At 41.4% G+C, this 25,577-nt stretch overlaps 2 protein-coding genes and 2 non-coding genes across 7 annotated transcripts in view; 1 reads left to right on the forward strand and 3 right to left on the reverse strand.

Annotated features, from left to right (window-relative positions):
* Positions 1-3,558, forward strand: part of LRRC31 (leucine rich repeat containing 31) — a 28,132-nt gene extending 24,574 nt beyond the window's left edge. For all 4 annotated transcript variants that reach the window (XM_027958543.2, XM_012099657.4, XM_012099639.4 and 1 more), the window contains one exon: positions 2,558-3,558. In XM_027958543.2, the coding sequence (XP_027814344.1) occupies positions 2,558-2,889 (332 nt within the window). In that variant the 3' untranslated portion in view covers positions 2,890-3,558. The remainder of the gene's footprint in view (positions 1-2,557) is intronic.
* A 346-nt stretch (positions 3,559-3,904) lies between these two features.
* LRRIQ4 (leucine rich repeats and IQ motif containing 4) lies at positions 3,905-25,577 on the reverse strand. Its single transcript, XM_027966187.3, is given in 10 exon segments — positions 3,905-3,973; positions 5,017-5,148; positions 10,482-10,678; positions 12,161-12,299; positions 13,526-13,699; positions 19,942-20,094; positions 20,096-20,341; positions 20,343-20,435; positions 20,437-20,992; positions 25,084-25,577. Coding segments are annotated over 9 exon segments (1,728 nt in total). The 5' UTR covers positions 20,962-20,992; positions 25,084-25,577.
* On the reverse strand, positions 15,686-15,758 carry TRNAG-CCC (transfer RNA glycine (anticodon CCC)). The gene has a single exon. It is a non-coding gene; the product is annotated as a tRNA-Gly (tRNA).
* On the reverse strand, positions 24,088-24,177 carry TRNAY-GUA (transfer RNA tyrosine (anticodon GUA)). The gene is given in 2 exon segments: positions 24,088-24,123; positions 24,141-24,177. It is a non-coding gene; the product is annotated as a tRNA-Tyr (tRNA).

The following is a 25,577-nucleotide window of genomic DNA, read 5'->3' on the forward strand; positions in this document are numbered from 1 at the left end:
AGCCTGGGGGAAGGAAGGTGGAGGAGGCAATGAGGCCTGGAGTTAAGCCCTCTGTGCACCTTCCCTGCTCCCTGACATCTGCTTGGGAGAAAGCTGGTTTGTGATCAGTCACTTCAGTCATGTTCAACTCTTTGCAACCCCATGGACTATAGCCCAACAGGCTCCTCTGTCCATGGCATTCTCCAGCAAGAACACTGCAGTGGGTTCCCATGCCCTCCTGCAGGGGATCTTCCCAACCCAGGGATCGAAACTGCCCCTCCTGTATCTCCTGCATTGCAGGTAGATTCTTTACCCACTGAGCCACCTGGGAAGCTAAATAGACACAGGAATTCTAAAACCAAATACACAGTAGAGACTGGTTCATAAAATGAGATGGAGGAATTCCTTGTGGTCCAGTGATTAGGACTTCATGCTTTCACTTCTGAGTGTGCAGGTTCTATTCCTAGCTGGGGAACGAAGATCCTGCAAGTCACCAGGTGCAGCCAACCATTAAAAACAAGAAAAAGGAGATAGATACAGATATGGTGGTGAAAGGAGGATTATCTGACATAGAATAGAATGTTGGAGCTGGATGTGGATGGGCAAGGCTCCTTGTCCTTGGGAGGGCTGTGCATGCGTGGATTTTGTTTACGCCTATTCCTGGCTTTGCTCAGCTGGGTGTAGTTTTTTCTGTTCACCTGGTGTTTCCTGTGGATGAATTATGTGTAAGCAAACAAGAAATTCGTGTTACATTCACACTGTTCTCTGATATTTCAATCTAGTTGGAATAAATACGTGTTTTCAAAACAAGTGTTATGGCCAAACACTGTAATTAGAAGATGGGCACAAATCACTGTGATTTTATTTTGGATTTCCCTAATGACTAATGAGGGCTTCCCAGGTGGTGCTAGTGGTAAAGAATCCGCCTGCCAATACAGGAGACACAAAAAACATGGGTTCAATCCCTGGGTCGGGAAGATCCCTTGAAGAAGGAAATGGCAACCCACTCCAGTATTCTTTCCTGGAGAAACCCATGGACAGAGGAATCTGGCAGGCTACAGTCCCTGGGGTTTCAAACTGGTCAATTGATTTTTGACAAAAATGCAAAAGCAATTCAGTGAGTCTTTTCAACTAACAGTGCTTCATTAACTGAGCTATCATACACAAAAATATTAACTTCAGCCTATATCTCACAACTTGGACAAAAATAACTTAATATGGATAAGTAAAATGTAACTGTAAAACCTTAGAATAAAATATAGGAAAAATACTTGGGAACTTGAATTTTGCAAAAAGTTTTTAAGATATAACACAGAAAGCTCCGCCCACCAAATTAGCAAATTGATAAACAGATCTTTATTAAAACTGTGAGTTATGCTGTGAAAAAGGTACTGTTAAGGGGGTGAGAGGAAAATGTAGGTAAGTTCTTTATCACTGAGCCACCAGGGAAGCCTCCATGGGTCTATGCATCTGTTCTTTTACCAGTTTCATACTGGCTTGGTTACTAAAGCTTTATAGTAAGCCTTGATGGAAATGGAGCATCCTGCCCAGTCTGGAAGCCATGATGTGTGACAAATGATTGAAGGACCAGGGTATGTTTAGTCCTAACAGGGGGACATTTGAGGGGACCTGTTGTCCAACACTGCATGGTTGGCATGTGGAAGGAGCTGAGATTCCCAGAAGATAGGCAGTGGCAAGGTCAGATGGGGCCCAGAGGCATGGCTTCCTCCAGCTGAGAGCTGCTTCCCTCTGCTGGGGCAGCCTGAAAGGCGTTTCAGGCAGATTTGGGCTGGTCCCCCTTAGAGAAGCTGTGAGAGGGATTTTTCTCTGATCATCCATCTAGAGGTTGAAAGAGGAGCCCTCCAGGGTCCCTTCCAGCTCTGAGAGTCTGCTCATCTCATCTTTTTAATCCATTCCTGCTTTTGGCTGAAAAGGGAAGCACATGTCGTCTGCTCTGGCTGTCCCTCCTTGCTCCTTTTCTTAGCTTCCTCATTAACAGTTATTTATTAAGAGCAATTTTAGGTAGCACTGTGATACTACCTAATGTGTACTATTCAAAGGAAAAATTGACCCATGTGTGAAAGGTTCTAACTGACCCATGAATTAGAAATTATCCAAGTATATTTTGTCCATGGAAAGTACTCAAATAGCTGTTGAATGAAAAGTGAGTAAATAAACAATGAATAATGAAACAGCATTAAACAGCAAGAAGACTATTCACAAATGATCCTGAGTTAAAGCCAGTGAGTAGTCACTCCTCACATTTAATTAGAGAAAGTCTGCAGCAAGAGCTGGGGCTCCAGGAGAGCAGACAGCATGAACTCAACCAGAAAAGACATTCTTTGGGTTGGAATTTGGAAGGAGAAAAAAATTCATTTTCAAGCTGTACATGGAATGCAGAGAGGTGTTACTAGAGTAATTTCAAATGCCCTGAAAAAAACTGCTAGCTAATAACATTCTATTACTTAGTGCCACTCTTATTACGAATCCTGGAGCTAGTGTGTTGTGTTATTGGAAGTGAGAAACAGTTGCACTCGAATGTGTTCTTGGCTTTTAGCAGAGTGATTTTGTTTTTCAGCATCGGTAATTCAGACAGGTCACCTGGCCAGGCTGCAGAAGCTGGACCTGAGTTATAACGACAGCATCTGTGAGGCAGGATGGACTGTCTTCTGCGAAAACCTGTGGCTCCTCAAGGAATTAACTGAGCTGGATATCAGCCTTCGGCCATCAACTTTTAGGAGATGCGGGCAATGGTTTAGATACTTGCTAAGTGCCGTGACCAAACTTCCCAAGATCACTGAGGTAGCAATGAAGAGGTGGCTTCTCCCAGCTTCACAGGAGGAGGAACTACAAGGCTTTGACCAAGATCACAGAAGCAGTGTTCACTTTGACCATGGTGGGTTTCAGTAAGCTGACTTTCCAAGGCTCGACTAAGCTACATGTCACCCAAAGGAAGAAGAAAAGAACGTGAGTGAATCCTGGTGAAGTCAAAGGAATACCAGCTTGTAGGCTGTTTAACATGATTTATGTTACAAGAGCTTTGTAAATATATGTTTAGGATAATCTAATATGAACATGCCTTTATGCTCTATTTTATGAAACAAGGGTGACATTTTTCAATGGGCTTTCATTTGTTTGGATATATAGTTAGTTCACTTTCTATTTAGAAGGCCTGACAAAATGTTTAGATTCCAGTAACACATTTCCTTTTTTTCTTTCCCTAGAATTTTCTGCCTCTTTTACTAAATGTTTTAAATATAAGGGTGTGTCTTTATGTGAGTATGTAAAATGTGAAAGGCACTAACTGTGGAACATTTTCATGTTATCTTTATCATTATATCTGTCTCAATGTGGTCTGATGGAAATGTAATTTTCATCAGAAAGAATGCTCTTCAGTTGTTTATTGTTTTATGTTCTCTTGCCTTTTATCTCAGATACAAACCATGAATACAAATAACGGTCACTGACATACAGATCTTCATGAAAAGTGATCAAAAATTCAAAACCCAGTATCAAAAATGTGCCTTGTTGAAATAAAGTAAAATATTTTGTTGCTAAAATAAACAAATTAACATATTATTAATACCTCTGAGCATTTCTTTGACATGGAATTTGCCTCATAAAACCTATTTAATTCATTAATTAAAGTTCCTGTGTTGCTGTCGGTGATTTGGGGAATTTCTGGTTTTCTCTTCCTACAGCATGAAATTCATTGCATGGCAGAGGGATCTGCTCACACATTTCTATTCTGATATATTCTAATCAGATCATGTTTTGCTTTCTTCTTGCTACAGTAATAATTCTTATTATAATCATTGCTTGAAGGACATGTTGAATTTGAAATCAATGTTATTCCAACAGAAAAAGTCATCAGGGTGAGGAGGTCTTGATTAGTATAAATGGGGATGTTTTAGGTAATGATTCTTCACTTCTCTGAGTAAATGTTCGGAGCAACTTTATTCAAACTAGCCCAAACATGGAAACAGAGAAACACCTTTCAATGGGTGAATGGTGAGCAAACTATGCAATACTACTCAGCAACCAGAAAGGAATGAACAATTGCTTCGTGCACCACTTGGATGGACTGGAAGTGAATTATGCAAAATAAAAGGCCAGCCCCCAAATGTTACTTACTATGTGATTCCATTTATATGATCCTCCTGAAATAACAAAATTACAGGTCAGGGACTGGAAGAGAGACAGGTGGTAGGTGGGACTAAGAGTAATAGCACAGTGGTGATAGAACAGTTCTATCTTGATTGTAGTGGTGGCTACACAAAAGCTACATGTAAGAAAATTGCACTGGACTACACACACACACACACACACAAACAAGTGACAAGTGCATGTATAAGTGATGGAATCTGAATAAGCTCCGTGGATGGTACTGATGTCCATTCCCATAGTCATGGAGGGTGTCAACACTGAGGAAGGCTGAAGGGTGCATGGACCTTTCTGTACGTTTCTTTGGAACGTGCTATGAATTGTTTCGTAAGTAAGAGTTTTAAAAGCAGACGTGATAGTGTAGTGAACCTTCATGTAACTACCACATGCTTTCACAATTCCCAGTTTATGGCTGATCTTGGTTCATTTTAGGGCTTCCCCAGTGGCTCAGACAGTAAAGCATCTGCCTGCAATGCAGGAGACCTGGGTTCAGTCCCTGGGTAGGGAAGATCCCCTGGAGAAGGAAATGGCAACCCACTCCTGGAAAATAATCCCACGGACAGAGGAGCTTGGTGGGCTACAGTCTATGGGGTCGTAAAGAGTCGGACATGACTGAGGGACTAAGCACACATATTGGTTCATTTGGATCATCTACACTTACCTCTCTCTGATATTATTCTGAAGCAATTCCCAGACATCAAAGCATTTTATCCATAAACAATTCAGTAAAAGAACCTTTATTTTTATATGTAACTGTAACTGTGAGTAATTTTTGTATGATAGGCATCTAATTCCTAGAGATTTTGCCTTCTTAATCCACCAGGTTTCATTACCTCAATTCATACATTTATAGAATTATTATTTTTTCTTTACAGGTTTTCCTTTTACATCTTTCTTTCCTTTCTTATCTTTTGGAGAATTCTTTCCCTTCTTTTGCAATTTTAGCAGTTCTTCAAATTTCCCAAGTCCTCTGCGTACCATCATTCCACGCCACCAAGCCTGAATCTGAAAATAAGAACAGCAGCAGCTCATATCACAATGCACTGGAGACGGTTACAGCTCTTTGTTCTGGTATGCAATCTGTGATTTTCAAAATATGGAGAATGGAATATAGCTAGAACTCTAAACCTTATCTTCCCTCTTTCTCAGTTGGCCAGTCATCCAGGCAAAGGATTTTTAAAGTGTTTGGTGCTTTTACATGCCAGGCATGGTTCTAGGGAAACAGCAGTTGAATTACCAGTATCACTGAGTCGGTGGAGCTCACATTCCAGTGAGGGGAAAAGACAATAAACAAGAAGCACGTGACTGTATAATTGACAGATGGTGCCAAGCGCCGCGGAGGTGACAGGGCACAGCTAGGGAAATGGGTGTGCCGGTACTCTGCCTTCTCTCTTGTTCTGGGACCACCTGTGCTCCCACCTACAGGTAATTGTCATTTGTTCTATTTTTTAAAATTTAACTTATTTTATATTGGGGACTAGCCAATTACTATTGTGATAGCTATAGGTAAACAATGAAGGGACTCAGCCAAACGTATACAAATATCCATTCTCCCCTAAATTCCCCTCCCACCCAGGCTGCCAAATAATATTGAGCAGAGTCCCCTGTGCTATTCAGCCCTCACTTGCTCTTGAGATCTTCTTTCCTAATACCCACTCAGGAACATCCCTTCTCTAGTAGACGCTTCATACCTGCCAGTGGCTCCCCATTTCTCTCAGAATAAAACTCAAGTCCTGGTCTCTTGCCTTCTGAGACAGCCCACGCTTTCTCTGTGGAGTGTTTCTCCCAAGGTCTTTTTCCCCTTTTGAGACCAACAGTATTTTGTCTGTGGAATGTGTATACGTGTGTGCTCAGTCAGTTCAGTCCTGTCCAGCTCTTTGCAACCTTGCGGACTGTAGCCCACCAGGCTCCTCTATCCGTGGGATTCTCCAGGCAGGAATACTGGAGTGGGTTGCTGTGTTCTTCTCCAGGGGATCTTCCCAACCCAGGGATTGAACCTGGGTCTCTTGTATCTCCTGCATTGGCAGATGGATTCTTTACCACTGCACCACCTGGAATGTGTATCTCTCTAAATAAATCCACTTCTTAAAAACACAAACAAAACCCCAAAATTCAAGTCCTTGCATTTGCTTACAAAGCCCTATCAATTTTCCCGCACCCTCCGGACCTCTTCACTCTCCCCTTGCTCACTCACTGCAGCCGTGCAGGCCTCTTTGCTGCTCAGATGCACGTAGGCACCATCTCAGCTCAGGGCCTCAGGCTTTGCTGCTTTCTCTGCCTGGAACACTCTTCCTAATATTCAGATGGTTCATGCCTCCACTTCTTCAAGAACCTGCTTGATTGTCGTTGCCATGAACTGAGCTATGTTTCCCCCAGTTCATGTGTTGAAGTCTTAAACCCCAGTGTTCTGGTATTTGGAGACTGGGCCTTGTAAGGTAATGAGGTTTAGATAAACTCCTAAGGCTGAGGTTCTCATGACGGAATCAGCGCTCTTACAAGAAGAGACAGACAGCTTGCTGTCTCTGTCATAGGAGGACACAGTGAAATGGCAGCATCTGTGAGGTGGGAAGGGAAGCTCTCACCATGCTGGCACCATGATCCTGGACTTCAAGCCTCCAGAATGTGAGAAAATAAATTTCTGTTGTTCAAGCCACCCAGTCTATGATATATTGTAATAATTGTCGAGACAGTCAATTTCCCAAAGAATCCTACACTGACCATCTCATTAAACTGAAACCACTATAAACCTTTTTTAAAAAAAGATACAAGTGAGCTTATTTACAAAACAGAAATAGATTCCCAGACTTAGAAACCAAACTTATGGTTACCAGAGGAGAAGGGTCGGGGGGAGAGATAGATTGGAAGTTTGGGATGGGCGTGTACACACTGCATATTTAAAATGGATAACCAACAAGGACCTACTGTGTAGCACAGGGAACTCTGCTCAGTGTTATGTAACAACCTAAATGGGAAAAGAATTTGAAAAAGGATATTAACACATGTATGTGTATAACTGAATCACTTTTCTGTAGACCTGAGATTAACACATTATTAATCAACTAGGCCCCGATATAAAATAAAAATTAAAAAAAAGGAAGAAGAAGCTAATAGAGCAAGATCAGATGGAAGGAGACTAAATAGATTAAGTGGCTACTTTAGTAGTCCAGTGAAATGGAAGAGCAGTCTGAACCCTACCAGGTATTCCTATCTAAATACATGTTTTGATCAAAAAATAAAATAAAACCCCTATAATACACACACACACACAACTTCTGGCAACCTCAGTTCCCCTTAGCTTGAACTTTTTTCCAATACACTTAAATAACCTTCTAACATATGATTATGTTAGAAACAACATAATCACTTTCTAACATCACTTAGAAATAACTTTCTAATATATATTATGTGTTACACTTCATGTTCTTACTCTCACCACATGAAGCTTTAAGCAATATGAGGACAGAAATATTTGCCCATTTTGTTCAGTATTGTATTTCCAGTGCCTAGAACAGTGCCGGGTACATAGTTGCAGCTCAATAAATATTTGTTGAATGAATGAATGAACGAGGTGGGTAGAGGTATGCTGTTTTATATAAGGGGGCTTGAGGACAGGTGTATGGATACTTGAATAGAGACTGAACTAAGTGAGGGCCACAGTCTTGCCCACACCCGGTGGGAAGCACCTCTGGACAGAGAGGCGGGAGCACGCATGAGCCTTGGAGTAAAGCGAAAATGGGAAGGATGAGATGGAGCCTGCAAGCGGCAGACCAGCTAAGGCGGTGACTTTCCAGGGAAGGAGCAGTGCCCAGGAGAGGGATTCCAGAAACTCGCAAGGCTTTTTGTGTGTTAAGACTCAACAGAGTTCAATTGTGTGCCACTTACTCTGGTCCACAGAGACTTTCCAAGCTTGTGCAGGCTTGGATGGGTTGGAAGCAACTCATTTCCAGAGCTTCAACTCTCACCCGTCCCCCTCCCTAAAATGTGTCTGCGGAGGAACACAACTGCTGACCCTCCAGTCCCACCGCGAGTCCCACCGCCCCTTCCCAACTGCCCGTTTGGCAGCCCTTCATCCATTTGAATCTGACCAGGGTGGGTTGCCCAAGACTCCAAAAACCTCGGGGTCACTGAAAAAGGGGTAATTCAAAATAGCAGTATTGATGTTGGCTCTAAGGACTGGGTAACCAATCCTTTATAAGAGAGGTGGTTTCCAGCTCTTTGCCTTCAAGAAAATTGAAGTTGATTTGTCAGTTGAGAGCCTACTATCTAATTTCGGGGAGCTATATCTGGAAGTTCAGAGATGTGTGAAGCACTGCCATTTAAAGCAAAACAATACAGGCAAACAAATTGTTTCCATTCTTTTCCTTGTCAACTTATGAATTTGAACAAGCTTTCTCAATAGTTCCTCTGTAAATTAAAAAATAGGAATGGAACTGATGCCAAACCCTATTTCATTCTAGCAATAAGTAATATTCATGCAAGGACATATAAACTCTTAAAAGTCCTTTGGACTGCAAGGAGATCAAACCAGTTAATCCTAAAGGAAATAAACCCTGAATATTCACTGGAAGGACTGATGCTGAAGCTGAAGCTCTAATACTTTGGCCACCTGATGTAAAGAACTGACTCATTGGAAAAGACTCAGATGCTGGGAAAGACTGAAGGCAAAAGGAGCAGAGGACAGCAGAAGATGAGATAGTTAGATAGCACCATCAACTCAATGGACATGACTTTGAGTAAGCCCTGGGAGATAATAAAGGACAGGGAAGCCTGCCTTGCTGCAGTCCATGGGGTCACAAAGAGTTGGACACAACTTAGCAATTGAACAACAACAACATATAAACTATGTGAAAAAAATCTTTCCAAAAATCCTATGTATCAAATAATTGAATACCAAATTTTATACTAGATTTTATATTGCTTTGGTCAATTTTATACTACTACTAATTGCACAAAGACTCAATCCAGAATGTTAAAATGCTATGATCATAGAAAAAAAGTTTAATTTACATAAAACTTTTGTAGCCTAGAAATATGAAAGGTGATCTATAAATTATTTAGATTATATATATACACACACATATTAAGGTCAATTCTAAAGGAAAAGTGGAATGGAAATACATGTTCAAGAAAAAAAATAAATGACAAAATTTTTGCCTGTAGAGTAAGAGTTTGTTCAAATATTTTGTAAATTGATGTTTACTGATATCAAAGTAAATCCTTTGCAATGACTAAACTTAATGGCACAAAAAGGTCTAATATCAATTTTAAAATGTGCAAGGGGGTACATTGTTCAAAATACTTCTAGGAAGTATCCTAAAAGTAGTAAGTAATTTCATTCTTCCAGTGTAGTCATCCCTGAGTATATACATACTAAAATTAATATTTCAATATAAACTTCTTTTGTATTACAGTTTGGGCATTATTTTGATTTATTAAAATTATGTTTATGGTAGTTTATGTTATCTATGAGTCTAATTTTAAAAGAGTAAGGGAAGTTTCACATAATACTTATTAGAGAAGGGAGGGTGTTGTTAGGTCTGATTTGATTGAGGGCTATTGATAAAGGTTCTTACAGACCAAAGACTAATTTTTATTCGGGGTAAAATGGAGAGTTGTTGATTTCAGCAAAGTACAGCAAGATCTGACCTAGGTTTCAACAGCGTAGGTCTGACTGCTCAGTAGAAGAATATATATGGAAAAAAAAAAAGAGAGAGAAGAATATATACGGTAGGGGAAGCAGGCAAGTAACAAGGGACACTAGTTGGAGGGCTAATGCAGTCATCTGGGTGTGAGATGCTGCAGGCTTGGACCAGCCGAATGGAGAATACTGAATACTGATTGTAATGGACACATTCCTGGGCTCTGGGGTATCCTTCTGTCTCCACCGGCTTAGTGGGCAATGAGGATCTTAACCCTTTGATGCTATGTTGGTGGCAGAGCAGAACTCTGGCCTCTAGACCTGTGCTCCACAATGCTTTCATTTTTAACTTTTCAGTCTTATCTGAGTTAACATAAGCCTTTCACTCCAGTGACTAGTCCAACAGTTTTAGATCATTTGGGGGTTTGAAGTTTTGGTTTCTTTTGCCTGTTTGTTGGCTTCTTATCTGACAAAGAGAAAAGAAACAGAAAAGACCAAAAAAAAAAAAAAGCAAGCTAGGATTTTTGTTTAAAAATCTCTTGCTTAGGCCTGGGGATGTAAAAGTATTCAATAAGTAAGAATCACAATTCTCAAAATGTAGATGTGTAAAGAGCAGCCCTATAGAATAATCTGGAAAGTTTAGCAATACCCTACTCCGAGCAACTGTGATTATGTTATCCAAAATCATTGCTTATTTTACCTTTGTTGCCAATTCTTTCATATTTCTCCTTTCTTTAAGGTATTCCCACACAGCCTCAGTGCCTTTGGTACACACTGACATTGGGGGCTCTTCCATGGGGTTGCCCGTTAGTGTCAGAACTTTCAGATTCACTAGACTATCCAAATTCTCCGGAAGATAAGTGATCAAGTTGTCCTCGAACCGTAATTCTTTCAAAGCTGAAATTATTTTTTAAAAAATAATGAATTTGTCTTAAAAACTAGCAAAATTAAAGCATACGTTGCTTAGTCCAAACACTTTGAAATGTTTATTTCCTGTTAGACCATGTAACCAAAAAATTTAATGTTTTATAACAACTCAGAGTTGTTGAAGTCAGTGTAAATAAGCGTCAGAGACAGGAAAATAGTAGATACTAAAAAATGTTGAGAATGTTCCATTCCTCCAGAGATTAAAGACAGAATCAGGAGATGACTAAGGAGTGTCACAGATCCAACCCTGTGGCCGTGCTTTTTTTTCCATTTATCTTTTGCTGCGCTGGGTCTTGGTTGCGGCATGTGGGCTTGCTCTTGCTGCAACCAGTGGGAGCTACACCCTGGTTGTGGTGTCTGGGCTTCTCATTGCAGTGTCTTCTCTTGCTGCAGAGCACTGGCTGGAGGGAGCTTGGGTTTCAGTAGTTGTGGTACATGGGCATACTTGTTTGTGGGATCTTCCCAGACCAGGAATTGATACCGTGACTCCTGCACCGACAGGTGGATTCTTAACCACGAGACCACCAGGGAAGTCCTGCTGCTAATCTTAGAATGTCCCATGAGTAGGCAACAGAATCCACTCATATTCCTTCATCTTTCTTTCATTAAATAGTCACAGTTTGAAAATATATCTATAAACCTGAAGATTCGGCACAATATGGCAAAGAAACATTTTTAAAAATCTGGTTCTAGGAGGATCTCAGCAAAAACCTGTTTAGGTTTAGCCTAGTGGAAAATCTTTGCATATTCAAATATGAATGATGTATGATTTTTCATGGCAATCAAATAGGTCCACTCCCAATCCCCCCAGCCCCAACTGCCTTGCTAATTTTATTACTCTGGGTCAATCCTTTTCCTTTCTTTTGTAAGTGACTTAGTGATCTAATGCAAATTTACTACAGGACCCCCAAGCCCAAATTCTGGCAGATAATAGGTATTCAGTAAGTTCTGGTTCACAGTATAATGGCTATGAGGATGAATGCCAATCTTCATAGCAGTTGATATTTTCTTTTCAATTCCCAATAAACTAACTGCCTTTGTGAGGCTTTTAGCTGTACCAATCAGGTACCTTGCCTTCCCTGTATCACCAACTAAGAAGCTCTGCAAGGAGATTACGGGGTAGGTCTAAGCTCTCAACATTGAAAAGTGAAGTTGCTCAGTCATGTCTGACTCTTTGCGACCCCATGGACTGTAGCCTACCAGGCTCCTCCGTCCATGGGATTTTCCAGGCAGGAGTAGTGGAGTGAGTAGCCATTTCCTTCCCCAGGGGATCTTTCCAACCCAGGGATTGAACCAAGGTCTCTCACATTGTAGGCAGAAGCTTTTACCATCTGAGCCACCAGGGAAATCTCCTCAACATTGAGACTGATCTTTAGTAGTATAAGGATGCCTTCCATCATGGGAAATGCTAGTCAAAGTCCACTGGGTTGTAGATCTACAAAGATTTCTCACCTTGTGCTTGGCAAATAGCATCCGGGAGTTGCTTAATTAGATTGCAGTGGCAATCAAGAATTTCCAAGTTAGGCATTGATCCCAAGGATACAGGCAGGTACTCGAGATGATTGTTCTCAATATACAGCTCTTTAAGATTCTGAATAACAGAAGAGTATGTTATCATACCATAATAAAAGAATTATAGTAACTAGAATCACCTGTGAGTTCCCATGTTCTTTCAATGGGAATATTATTCATTAGGATTAAGGCGAAAGCACATTTAAAGAGTCATCAAAAAAATATAATTATTCTTGAGATAAGCCATTAGTCATGGTTCCCAGGTATGTAGGGAAAAGAGAACATGGGAATCTAGTGTTTATTTGTTTCACTAGAACTTAATGCAGAAAAACAATTTGGATCATTTAACTACAAATATAATTTGTTCCCTTTTAATAGCTAATTATCTGTGGCAGTTGCTATAGAACTGCAATTGCCTCAGTTATCAATCCAACATCGTCCATGTGGAAGTAGCCAAAATGTACAGAGAATAGGTTGACTATTTTCAGATTCACTGGGTAAAAATTCAATGTTTGCATTTCACCCTAAGATTCTGGAGAGAGTGGCATGACACGTACAAGGAGCAAACTGATGAAAGGAGTTCTGTGAACACAGAGCAAAGGAATGAAGAATTAGGAAGAGGTGAGAAGGACCTGTGCTGTGCCTGTCATTACTCAGGTCCATGACTGGGAGCTATGTAGTGGCTTACAGCTACTTTATTATTATTAAAAGTGTAGCACCAGGAACATGAAAAAATCATGCTTTAAAGCATGCATACATAAAGACACATTGGTATAGCTACTTTGAATAATGTTATGTTGCTTTGCTGGGGTTTAGTGCTGTGGACCCATCTTCAGCATGAACCTGTTGCAATGGTTAAATAAACCATGATATGCTTTCCACCATGCAGGAAGGGGAATCAGACTCTCTCATGCAAAATGCAGATTCCTGGCCATATCATCTATATGACACTTTAACTTCAAAGTAGTACAACTTTCAGAGAATACTTTTAAAAAGTGGAAATTAACTGGAGAGTGGTATGGCTCAATTTTTTAAATAAAACATGCCAAGCCACACAGAAGGAATGAGTATGCCCTGACATATCCAAGACCAGTCACAATAAAATGTTCTTCAAGTGTGGATCCTGTGGTTGTTCAGGAAGACAGTGGAAGCCTCAAAGTGTAATAATGACTTCTTGTTGGGAGCTAGAAATCTAGTATAGATGATTCCACATGCAACCTGTGAGAATACAACCATGTTTTCTCAGTATTAGCCAAGGAATCGGTGGGCGTATACTTCTTTGCCTGCTCATTTGGGGAGGCTTACCTCTAGTCTCTCAATGCATTCTGGCAGATGGGTAAGTTTGGCTCCCTCATCTTGGCCAATGTATAACTTCTCTAAAGATGCTAAAGAAAGGATCTCTTTCGGAAATGAAGAGAACTGATTTCCCGTTAGTCCAAGAATCTTCAGTTTTGAAAGTAAACCGAAGTCTGAAGGTAACTGGAAATATTTCAAAAAGATGTTTCAGATCAGGATTATTTTTAGAAGAAAATAAATTGGGCTTTTAGTTTTGAGGAAGATTTTTTTTAAAGGGAGCAATTTAGCATCTCCTGCAGATGCAAAGCTGGCCCATATGTTTGCATCTATAGTATTTGTACTTGTAGATCCAAAGTCTGGAGTTCTATTTTTTTCCCCAACCTCTGTGCACTTTACTTTCATGCTCTGGATAAAGTTAGAGCAATTTTTAACCTATGTTATTGCAAATTTTTCAACTATGGTGTAGCAAATGCTTGACACTACTGAAAGAAAAAGTACAAAGCTTATTAGTATATTATTAACTATAATATTCATAATTAATTCAGTTATTGGCACTGATCAATTTAGTGATGTGATGTCCATCCTAAAAGGCTTTAGGTCAGCAATTTTGAAACTTTAGTTAAAATACCAGTTGGAAGGAAACAATGAAGACCATTATAATTATATCTTCTGCCCTGCAGTGAATCCCAAGGCTATGTGTATTAGGCAGGCATTGCACAGATTCTCAGACTTTCAGAGTTGGAAGGCCTTAAAAAGCTCCCTGTTCTTACCCTCTACTATGGTGGTTGGATATGTTCCATAGCTAGCCATCCAGCTCTTATTTAAACACTACGTCCTGGGATGAAAAGATCATTGGATGAAGGCCACTCGGATTTCCTTCTCCTGTCAAAATCTGTGTCACTAATCCATCCCCTATTGACATCTGGCTGGCCCTCTGGAACCACATGGAAAATCTCATTCTTTAAATACACGACACAATCACCCTACTGAATAAGTTACATAGATACCTATTTTCTTGTAGGAAAAAAAGGCCCAACTCTGAATGTTAATAACTTAATTCATTTTGAAACACTTCTGTTACCTGGCTCTATTCTTCACTGGGCAACCTTTCCTCACAGGTCCCTGCTTAAACCTTGGCTTTTCCTTCCACCCATTCCATAACCTGCCATTCTATTTTTCATGAGAATGGTTAGTAGAGTTCAGCTCAACCCAAACTCTCCCTAAATGGGTGGAATAGGTAAATAATTAGTGAATAGATTATCCCCATAGTAGGCTTTCTTTTGACCTATAGGCAAAAGTTTCAAACACTTGGAATAAACTGTAAGACATTTTCCTCTTTGTTATGTAAGGTGAGGGCTCATTTTTTAAAAAAAGTTATAAAACATTTTCAGTTTTATTTACATCTAGAAAAAGAAAACTCAGAACAAGTCAATGTCCAGAGAAACTGATGTTTAAGCTTTCCTTCTTGGCTATTTCAAAATTCTTCAACAGGCCCTTAGATTCCTTCAGTGCAAAGCATCTGCATTTAGTGCAGTCCTAAATAACAGGGAAAGACTTATCAACCTAACCACTTCATTATAACCCAGTTATTTCATTCATATTGCTATATTCTCAGCCCAGAGGATTAGCATTTACTTTTTCAAAAGCCCACTGAATATCTAAAGATTTTTTCCCCAGGATATTCAAGAGCCAATAATTAATACCATCATAGTCATATTATAGCAGAAATAAATTTGCATGTACAGAAAGCCTGCAGAGCATCAGGTGAGAACAATTATTGCTGACAGTATAACTGAGCTGTAGCCATTCTGAAACCTGAGTTTTCTGCCTTAATAGTGTGAATGTAAAATGCTGCCTGCCAAATCAGTAAACAAAGGGTACAGCAACCATTGAGCCACTGCAGCCACTGGACCATGAACCCTGAGGGGACTCAGGATGGGAAGAACAGAATACTGCCCTTAGATAGCTAAGGCTCATATCAAAAGAATGATTTCAATGACGTCATTGAAATACATGATTTCAATGAACCCAGACTCTTGCATCTTCCCATATATAGAAAAGTACTGAATTCATTAACTTGAGAATTTGGTTTTCTTTAGGGATGAATGTTTTTGTTTTGTTTTTATTTCTTGACTGCACCTGGTCTTAGCTGTGGCATGTGGGATCTAGTTCCCCAACCAGGGATTGAACCTGGGCCCCCTGCATTGGGAGCACAGAGTCTTAACCACTAAACTACCAGGGAAGTCAGAATTTGTTAATTAATTTCTTTAATTAACAGTTAAATCATTTGAAGTTCTGACTACGTGTTCTTTGTTGTGAAAAGTCCTACATCTCCTGGCTCCTCCCTTATCTCTGTGGAGCAGTCCCTCTGAGCAATCTGAGAGGCTGCTTTCTGGGCTTAAGTCCTCAGTTCTGTCCACCAAATAAAACACAGTTCTCAACTTTTAGGTTGTGCATCACTTTTTCAGTCAACAATAGGAATGGACCATACACATAAAATCCATCGAGGTATACATGAAAAGTCAGCTATTTTTGCCTCCAACCAGGCATGAAAAAGCTACTGTCTAGGCTTCAAGTGCCAAAAAATCCATCCGGTAAATTTGGGGGTGGAAGAGAGAAGAAGCTGGCTTAAAGGCCATGTGTCATTAGAGAGAGAAATGATTGGGAGGTTCCTAGAGGGACTGGAATAATAGGAAATTCAGAAAGGAAGACAAAAAACACAGTAATACCATCATAAGAACTGAAGAATCATAAGCACTGGTATATGGAAATTTCCATGTTCAACATAATAACACTGAACATATCCATGTTTTGGTGCAGTCTGACTTGCAGTAAAGCTTGGTATTGGATGAGGCTAATCTTTGGTGATGGACACGGAGGCCTGGCGTGCTGCGGTTCATGGGGTAGCAAAGAGTAGGACACAACTGAGCGACTGAACTGAACTGAATCTTTGCTAATCACACACACATCTGTGTGTGATTCTCTCCTCCACCCAGACCTCTTAAAAAGTCTCACAGGAGAGGATTAGGTATCATGCATGACTCAATAGGATTTAAGTGAACTGTGTTATACTTCCCAAGGGCACTTTATATTCTGATACTTTCACTCCCACTATGGAATGACAGACTGTGCTCACTGTAACAGGAATTTTTACATCGGAAGAGTTGGGGATGGGCAGAGGGCTTCTCATAGAACCTCTAAAATCCTCCAAGATGGGTTGCTACCTATAATAAGTTGAAATTAAGTACTAGATTCTCTTCCTAAATCTTAAAGTAATCATCAAAATATTTACTTCCAGTTTTGAAACTAACAATAAGGAAAACAAAACAAAAAAATCCCAAAGTTCTAAAAGTTGAAAATCAAGTAAAAGATTCAAAAAGAACAAAAATCAACTTTAAAGCTAGGACTTTTATAATGTAATGAGATACACATTGAGAGTGTTGCTCACAACCAGGAAAAACAGACATGATATTTGGTTAGCGTTGTTGGTTTCTAAACCTTCCATTCTTTCTCTCCAGAATAGTCTTTTGCTTTTAACAGAACTCTGTTCTTTCAAATTTGCAAATATTAAAAAACAATAAGGGGCTTTCCTGGTGGTCCAGAGGTTAAGAATCTGCCTTTCCATGTCGGGGACATAAAATATGTGTTATATGTTGTGTATGTAGTTTTGTGTGATTAAAGATTTCTATGTGGCACAATATTCTGCAATTAGGTGCCTTACTTTTTAATAAACATCACAATTTTGAGATCTATCTACATTGGCACATATAACTCCCATTCACTTAAATTATTGTATAGTATTCCATTTTATAAATATACCACAATTTACTTGCAAACTCCTCTCCCAACTGACATTCACATTATTGCCCATAAGCCATGATTATCAACAATACTATGATGAATATCTGCACACACCACCCTGCACACACATGGGGACTGCACACACAGCTTCTCTGGGGACTAATCCGGTTTTGTAGATATCTGATTTTGGAACATTAGGGCCTAAGGTTGCATGTGTCGGAACTCTGGAAGATGAACCCTGCAGTCCAATGCTATGGACTGGTTTTCTGACTCTATCAGGTACAGGTATATGGCCTTGACACATTAAAAGCCCCATGCCTCATTCTCCTCCTGTATCATTGAGGATAATATCACTCACATCAAAAAATCATTGTGAGTAATGGTTGCAATTTAAGAAAAAAATCATGCAGGAAGTCACAGGATCTCAGGAAGGAAAGCAGAGTGTGATAAGATAATATGACTGTATTACAAATGTATAAATTAATCTTCCTCCCAATAATCAATAACTCCAGTCTTATGAGAAAAAATTCAAACAAATTCCAATAATGGTGTTTTTCTTTCTGGCTTACTTCACTCTGTATAATCGGCTCCAGTTTCATCCATCTCAACAGAACTGATTCAAATGAATTCTTTTTAACGGCTGAGTAATACTCCATTGTGTATATGTACCACAGCTTTCTTATCCATTCATCTGCTGATGGACATAGACTGAATCGCCAGTCTATGTCTGACGCAGGATGCAGCATGCTTGGGGCTGGTGCATGGGGATGACCCAGAAAGATGTTATGGGGAGGGAGGTGGGAGGGGGGTTCATGTTTGGGAATGCATGTAAGAATTAAAGATTTAAAAAAAAAAAATTCCAATAATGGGGGCATCCTACAGCATACCTTGCCAGTACACCTCAATACTGGCAAGGTCATCAGATACAAGGAAAGCCTGAAAAACTCTCATAGCCAAGAAGAGCTGAGATGCAAAAACTAAATGTAATGTAGAAACCTGGATGGAATTCTGAAGGGAAAAAGATTAGATCAAAACTAAGGAAACATGAAAAAAGCAACAGAGTTCCAGAAAAACATCTATTTCTGCTTTATTGACTATGCCAAAGCCTTTGACTGTGTGGATCACTGGAAAATTCTGAAAGAGATGGGAATACAGACCACCTGACCTGCCTCTTGAGAAATCTGTATGCAGGTCAGGAAGCAACAGTTAGAACTGGACATGGAACAACAGACTGGTTCCAAATAGGAAAAGGAGTACATCAAGGCTGTATATTGTCACCCTGCTTATTTAACTTATATGCAGAGTACATCATGAGAAACAGCTGGGCTGGAAGAAGCACAAGCTGGAATCAAGATTACTGGGAGAAATATCCATAACCTCAGATATGCAGATGATACCACCCTTATGGCAGAAAGTGAAGAGGAACTAAAGAGCATCTTGATGAAAGCGAAAGAGGAGAGTGAAAAAGTAGGCTTAAAGCTCAACATTCAGAAAACGAAGATCATGGCATCTGGTCCCATCACTTCATGGCAAATAGATGGGGAAACAGTGGAAACAGTGTCAGACTTTATTTTTGGGGGCTCCAAAATCACTGCAGATGGTGACCTCAGCCATGAAATTAAAAGACGCTTGCTCCTTGGGAGAAAAGTTATGACCAACCTAGATAGCATATTCAAAAGCAGAGATATTACTTTGCCGACTAAGGTCCGTCTAGTCAAGGCTATGGTTTTTCCTCTGATCATGTATGGATGTGAGAGTTGGACTGTGAAGAAGGCTGAGTGCCGAGGAATTGATGCTTTTGAATTGTGGTGTTGGAGAAGACTCTTGAGAGTCCCTTGGACTGCAAGGAGATCCAACCAGTCCATTCTGAAGGAAATCAGCCCTGGGATTTCTTTGGAGGGAATGATGCTGAAGCTGAAACTCCGGTACTTTGGCCACTTCATGCGAAAAGCTGACTCATCGGAAAAGACTCTGATGCTGGGAGGGATTGGGGGCAGGAGGAGAAGGGGATGACAGAGGATGAGATGGCTGGATGGCATCACTGACTCGATGGACCCGAGTCTGAGTGAACTCTGGGAGTTGGTGATGGACAGGGAGGCCTGGCGTGCTGCGATTCACGGGATCGCAAAGAGTTGGACACGACTGAGCGACTGAACTGAAGGAAACATGGATAAATTGTGGACTTCAGTGAATAAAAGTGTATCAATATTGGTTTATTAATTGTAACAAATGTACCATAGTAATCTAAGATGTTAATTGTTGGGGAATCTCAGTGTGGAATATATGAAAATTCTCTGAAATATGTTCTCGATTTTACTATAATCTGAAGCTATCCTAAAAAAGAAAGACTTTAAATAAAAAGTCATTGTGAAGGTTAAATGTGATAATACACAAAAAAGCATTTAGCTCAGTGACTGGCACCTACATACTGCAAATAAACATCAGCTACCATTATGATTACTACTGCTATTCAGGCAGGAAAGGTAATATGAATGATGACCTTGGAGAGATCTGTCAATCCCGATTTTCACTCATCAACTCAGCTCGAATTTTCTGATTTTAGACTCGGAACCACACCAACGCAGGGCCGGGCAGCACAGTGACAGCGGGAGAGGAGTCAGTACCTGGCATATCTTATTATCGTCCAGGGCCAAGACCTCCAGGTTCTTCAGTGAACAGATCTGCAACGGACAATGTTCCAGAAAGTTCTGGCTGAGGTCGAGGAACCGCAGGTTAACCAGGCGCCGGAAGGAGCGGCGCAGCACCCGCAGGCCGGTGTTGCGCAGGTAGAGCAGGAACAGCGAGGTCCACCTGCAGAGGAGGCGCGGCATCTTTTCCAGGTGGTTCCCACTCAGGCCCACCTCCGTCATCTGCACGAGCTCGCCCAAGGTGTGCGGGAGGGTGTGGAGGCGGTTGTAAGAGAGGTCCAGCACTGATAGCCTGGTGCACCGGCCCAGCGACTCCGGGAGAACAGCTAGGCTGTTGTAGGCCACGTAGAACTTCTTCAGCTTCGTCAGGTTCCCGATCTCTTCCGGGATGACCGTGAGCTTGTTCTCATCCAGGTCGATGATCTCCAGGTTATAGAGACCACACAGCTCCAGAGGGAACGCTGCAAATTGGTTATGCTTCAGGTGGATTTCCCTCAGTTTGGTCTGGTTCACTATTTCCTTGGGTAGAGATTTCAGGCGGTTTCCGGCCAGTCCGAGCAGCTCGAGATGGTGAAGGAGTTTGCAGATGACTACGGGGATGTCCGCTAGGTCGGTGTGGTAGAGGCGGAGCTCGCGGAGCTGGCGGATGCCACTAAGCACAGGCAGGGACGAGGCTTCCAGCGGGTTGTCGCTCAGATCCAGGCCCTCTAGGTTGCTCAGCCTTCCCATCTCCGGGCATAGATTCTTCAGTTTGTTCTTGTTCAGGTAGAGAACCCTGATCTTCCTTAAATGCTGAATATCCTTGGGGATTTCTGCAATCAGGTTGTTTTCCAAATGCACTTCCTCTAATTCTCTTAATGCTAAAATGTCTGCTGGAATAGTAAGCAAGCTCTGATTTGAAGCGTCAATGAAAAATATCCTATCAGAGACCTGTTGTGGATCACTTTTCTGCTGAATTCTAGATGAATGTTCGCCTTTTGTGCTGTCACTTGACATTATTCTGATGGAAAGTTCAAATATTCAAAATCTGAAATATTGTGAAAAGAAAAATGTATCAGAGTTTTACCTGTCACCAGATTTAGTATCCTTAAGAGAAACAAAATTAAAATCTAGTTGATGAGTGCTCACCGTGACACAACATAAAAGGTAGGGTTTTGTGTTTCATGTTGGAAGATAAATCGAAGTGTAGATTCCTCTTTCTCCTAACCTAGGTTGACTCATATTAAGAAAGGACAGTCTGGTTTGTCTGATTTCAGTTTTTAGAAATGCATATTTTGATTCTATTTTCAGGTTGGAGGTATAGAAGGCTGCAAAAATCATTGCTCTAAAACACTGAGAAAACACTAGGATAAATAGCATTTTAAAATATTGCATTTAGGGGAGTTCCCTGGTGGTCTAGAGGAGAGAATTCCAGGTTTTCACTGCCATGACCCAGGTCCAATTCCTGGGTGGGGAACTGATATCTTGCAAGCCATGCAGCCAAAAAAAACAAAACAAAAATAGCATTTTCCCTTAAATCCGGCATAAAGTTGTAGATGTAAAGGCCAACATAATTAAATTCAAGAGATGAACTGTACTTCTAAATCAGGAGAGACCAGTGGGCACTTTCGTGCCTGGTGGAACTTTTAAGTTTTAGGACTGGAAGGTGGATGATCAGGCTTTCTGTAGGCATAGGTAACAGCCATGTGTGAGTTGGTATGATGGATTAGAATATGTGAAACCAAGGGTAGTTATCAGTTAGATCCATTAAACTATAACTTGCTTAATAAATAAAAAACTAACCTGTCTTCACTGACCAAGCTCACTTTGTTTTGTTTTTTAACAAAAAGCATTGTGTAGCCTAAATAATGTTAACAGACCCTTCACCACCACTATGGATAGTATCTCTCACCAAGAGTCTTGAGATGTTTGCCCAGTTTGTTTTTCAGGAACTTGGAGTCAGCTGTCCAGTTGGCACCCCAGCCAGTTAAGACTGGTTGGCAGTATTGACCATGTATCTGGGTATGTGTGTTTGGTCGGTGACCATTTGCCATCAGAAACTCGAGAACTCTGCCCCCAGAATGAGCTAATGCCACCAAATTCTGAGCATGTATCCCAGTTGTGCCTGCACAGAAGGACAATTATCTCACTTTTTAAAATCTACAATCACCTTTCCCCATGCTCCCCATACCTCAGGCCACCCTGCTTCTTTGTCTCATAAATATCCTGAGTCCCTTGTCTTTGGGGAGGTGGATTTGTGATTTGTTCTTTCACCTCACTTGACTGATTCACAATAAACCATTTTTTGCTGCAAACCTCCACCTCTCATTGTTTGGCTTGCTTTGTTCTCAGGCAAATGAACCTGGCTTGGTAACAATAGGTCCTCAGGGTTGCAAAAGACTTAGTGACTAAACCAAACCAAGCCCTTGGTTATGAATACATGTACACACACAGCCTAAGGGGGAAGGCAGGAAGGACTATGACATGATGGTGGCTGGGTTGATTGTGGCATCTCTGACTTGCCTTCTAGGGTGGGGTCTTTTCTGCTGGAGGACTAGACCTCCCATCCGGCATAGAGGCCCAGTCAAGACGGAGAGGGGTGAATTCCCAGCCCCACACTTAATGTTTTTGCTCCTTGCAGCATAGCAGTGTGTGATTCAGATCCTTGTTTCTATATACCTAGCCCCCCAAATGGAGAAGGCAATGGCACCCCACTCCAGTACTCTTGCCTGGAAAATCCCACGGACAGAGGAGCCTGGTAGGCTGCAGACCGTGGGGTCACGAAGAGTCGTATATGACTGAGCAACTTCACTTTCACTTTTCACTTTCATGCACTGGAGAAGGAAATGGCAATCCACTCCAGTGTTCTTGCCTGGAGAATCCCAGGGACGGTGGAGCCTGGTAGGCTGCCGTCTATGGGGCTGCACAGAGTTGTACACGACTGAAGCCACTTAGCAGCAGCAGCAGCAGCCCCCCAAAGAGTTATGAGATGGTGTGGCTCTTATTTAAAGAAAGAAGACGTGGAATTCCCTGGTGGTCCAGTGATTATAGGACTACTTGCTTTCAGTGCCATGCACCTGGGTTTGATCCCCTGTTAGGGTTTGATCCCCCAGTCAGGGAATCCCACAAGCCACATGGCCAAAAAAGAGAGATGATGTATCATGGACTAAATTATGTCTAGGACTAGTTGTCTCTAACATTTTTGTCTTTATCTAACAGTGTAGAGTCCTGCAGGTTAAAATCTCATTTCCTAAAGACAAATGACTGACAGTGCTGATGGCTTTTAGGCAATCGACGGTATTCAGACTGAGGTGATAATATAAATAAAAATAAGAAATTATAAATAAAAGAGAAATAGAGAATACCAAGGACAGTTACTTGTTCTAGGTTTTACTTTACCTATTTAATCCTCACAAGAACTCTAAGGAGGTACTGTTACAATCCCTGTTTCACAAGTAAAGAAACCACCGAAAGGCTCTTCTCAAGACACAGCAGGAAGTGGAAGAAGGAGCAACGGCATTTGACTGAACCTCAGTCACTTCCTCACCTGGGTTTGTAACAATCATTTGTTCTCCAGAAACCTGGTTTTAATTAAAATCTTCTTGGATGTGAAGGTTCAGGCTTGATTTTTCTATTTCAGTTTTCCAACAGAGCTATCTGGGGGAAATTTGTGTGCACTGGCCGCTCTAATTAAGGTTAGTTAGCACAAGTATGTCTGGGCTTCCAGACACATAAAAGAACTTATTTCTCTTAACATTCATCCTGTTCCATGTTGTGACCTGCCTAGAAGGTCTCTATGTGTGTATTAACTCACATGAATCATATCCCACATGTGTTTGTGTATTAGCTCACATGAATCATATCCCACATGTGTTTAGAATCAAGTTGATAGCCCTATGAAAGCTGTTTATATTGTATATGCATTGTTGTTAAGTTGCTTAGTCTTGTCTGACTCTTTGTGACCTCATGGAGTGTAGCCCACCAGGTTCCTCTGTCCATGGAATTCTCCAGGCAAGAATACTGGAGTGGGTTGCCATTCCCTTTTCTAGGAGATCTTCCCAACCCAGGGATCAAACCCAGGTCTCCTGCATTTCAGGCAGATTGTTTACCTTCTGAGCCACCAGGGAAGTCCAAAATGTCAATTCCTTTGAGCCGGATTCGAACCAGCGACCTAAGGATGCCTGAGAAACTTCACACTACAGTCCTCCGCTCTACCAACTGAGCTATCAAAGGAACTGCACTGTACATGCATTTTTAGTGGACTTAATAAAAGGAAGTTATAAAGCCAGGATTTACAACAGCTGCCAGTAAATAAGAATAGGGAAGATTGATTCTTTATTGGCTATTTTTAACTAGGGATTGTTCTCTGGATGTACTTTTACAACCCAGTATTACTGAGAAGTTTCTGAGTGGAATTACTCTTCAAAGGCCTTCCAAGGTGTCACTAGTGGTAAAGAATACACCTGGCAATGCAGGAGACACAAGATGCAGGTTCTATCCCTGGGTTGGGTCGATCCCCTGGAGAAGGAAATGGCGACCCACTCCAACATTCTTGCCGTGGACAGAGGAGCCTGGCAGGCTACATTCCACGGGGTTACAAAGAGTCAGACACGACTTAGTGACTAAACCGCAGCAGCACAGCGAAGGGAGTGTGCTGAACTGTACCTACACTCACATCTCAGAGTTTCCGGCTACCTTTCAACTTTGCTGGTAGCACATGGGGTAAATGAAAACATAATTGTCTTTTCTATCATCATGTTTAATCTGAAGAACTACCTGCAGTGATGCTTAAAATCTGTGGGTTACAGAGTGTTTCAAGAGACCTCTACCTTGCCTGGCACAATTTCTTGGCAATGGAGTATGGTCTGGAAATACCTGGCTGGGTAGTGGGAGGGAGAGAGGATTCAGATATTTTCTTCTTCACCTTTGAAAACAATAAACTTCATAAATGACCTGTTTTTACCTTGAGGATCTTCCTCTCACATTTTTCAGACAAGGAGTCTATGTCTCCAGAGTCGCCTGCAAGGCCCTTTCACTTCCTTCTCTTTGACCTGTGGCAACCCCAGACAGAAGGCCTTCCTTTCTTCCTTCCTTGTCTCCTCTCCCCCAGGCCCAAGTACCAAATCCTGACCCATTTACCTGGTAACTAACGCTGGGTTCTGTCTCCTCACTCAAACTCCTGAGATGTTTCAGACCTCTTCTCCCCTGGGCGTGTGTGAAGTCACTTCAGTCCTGTCCGGCTCTGTGCGACCTTATGAACCGTAGCCCGCCAGGCTCCTCTGTCTGTGGGATTCTCCAGGCCAGAATACTAGAGTGGGTCGCCATTTCCTTTTCCAGGGGATCTTCCGACCCAAGGATCAAACCCGCCTCTCTTATGTCTCCGGCATTGGCAGGCGGGGTTTTGTTTTTGTTTTTGTTTTTGTTTTTTAACTACTAGCGCCACCCTCCATCAGCTGTTCCCAATCTGAGGGCTCACTGCCCCATAACAGCTGTGCTTCTCAGAGGATGCACAGGACTCCACATGGATCCGGTCTGACTTGCTTCGCCTCTAAAACACACCCAGTCTGTTCATCTGGGCAGCCCTAAGTTCATGCTCATCTCCAAAACGCACAAAGCAGTTCCGTCCTCTGGCA

This window comes from Ovis aries, chromosome 1 (genome assembly GCF_016772045.2).
Source record: "Ovis aries strain OAR_USU_Benz2616 breed Rambouillet chromosome 1, ARS-UI_Ramb_v3.0, whole genome shotgun sequence".
Taxonomy (NCBI): Eukaryota; Metazoa; Chordata; class Mammalia; order Artiodactyla; family Bovidae; genus Ovis; species Ovis aries.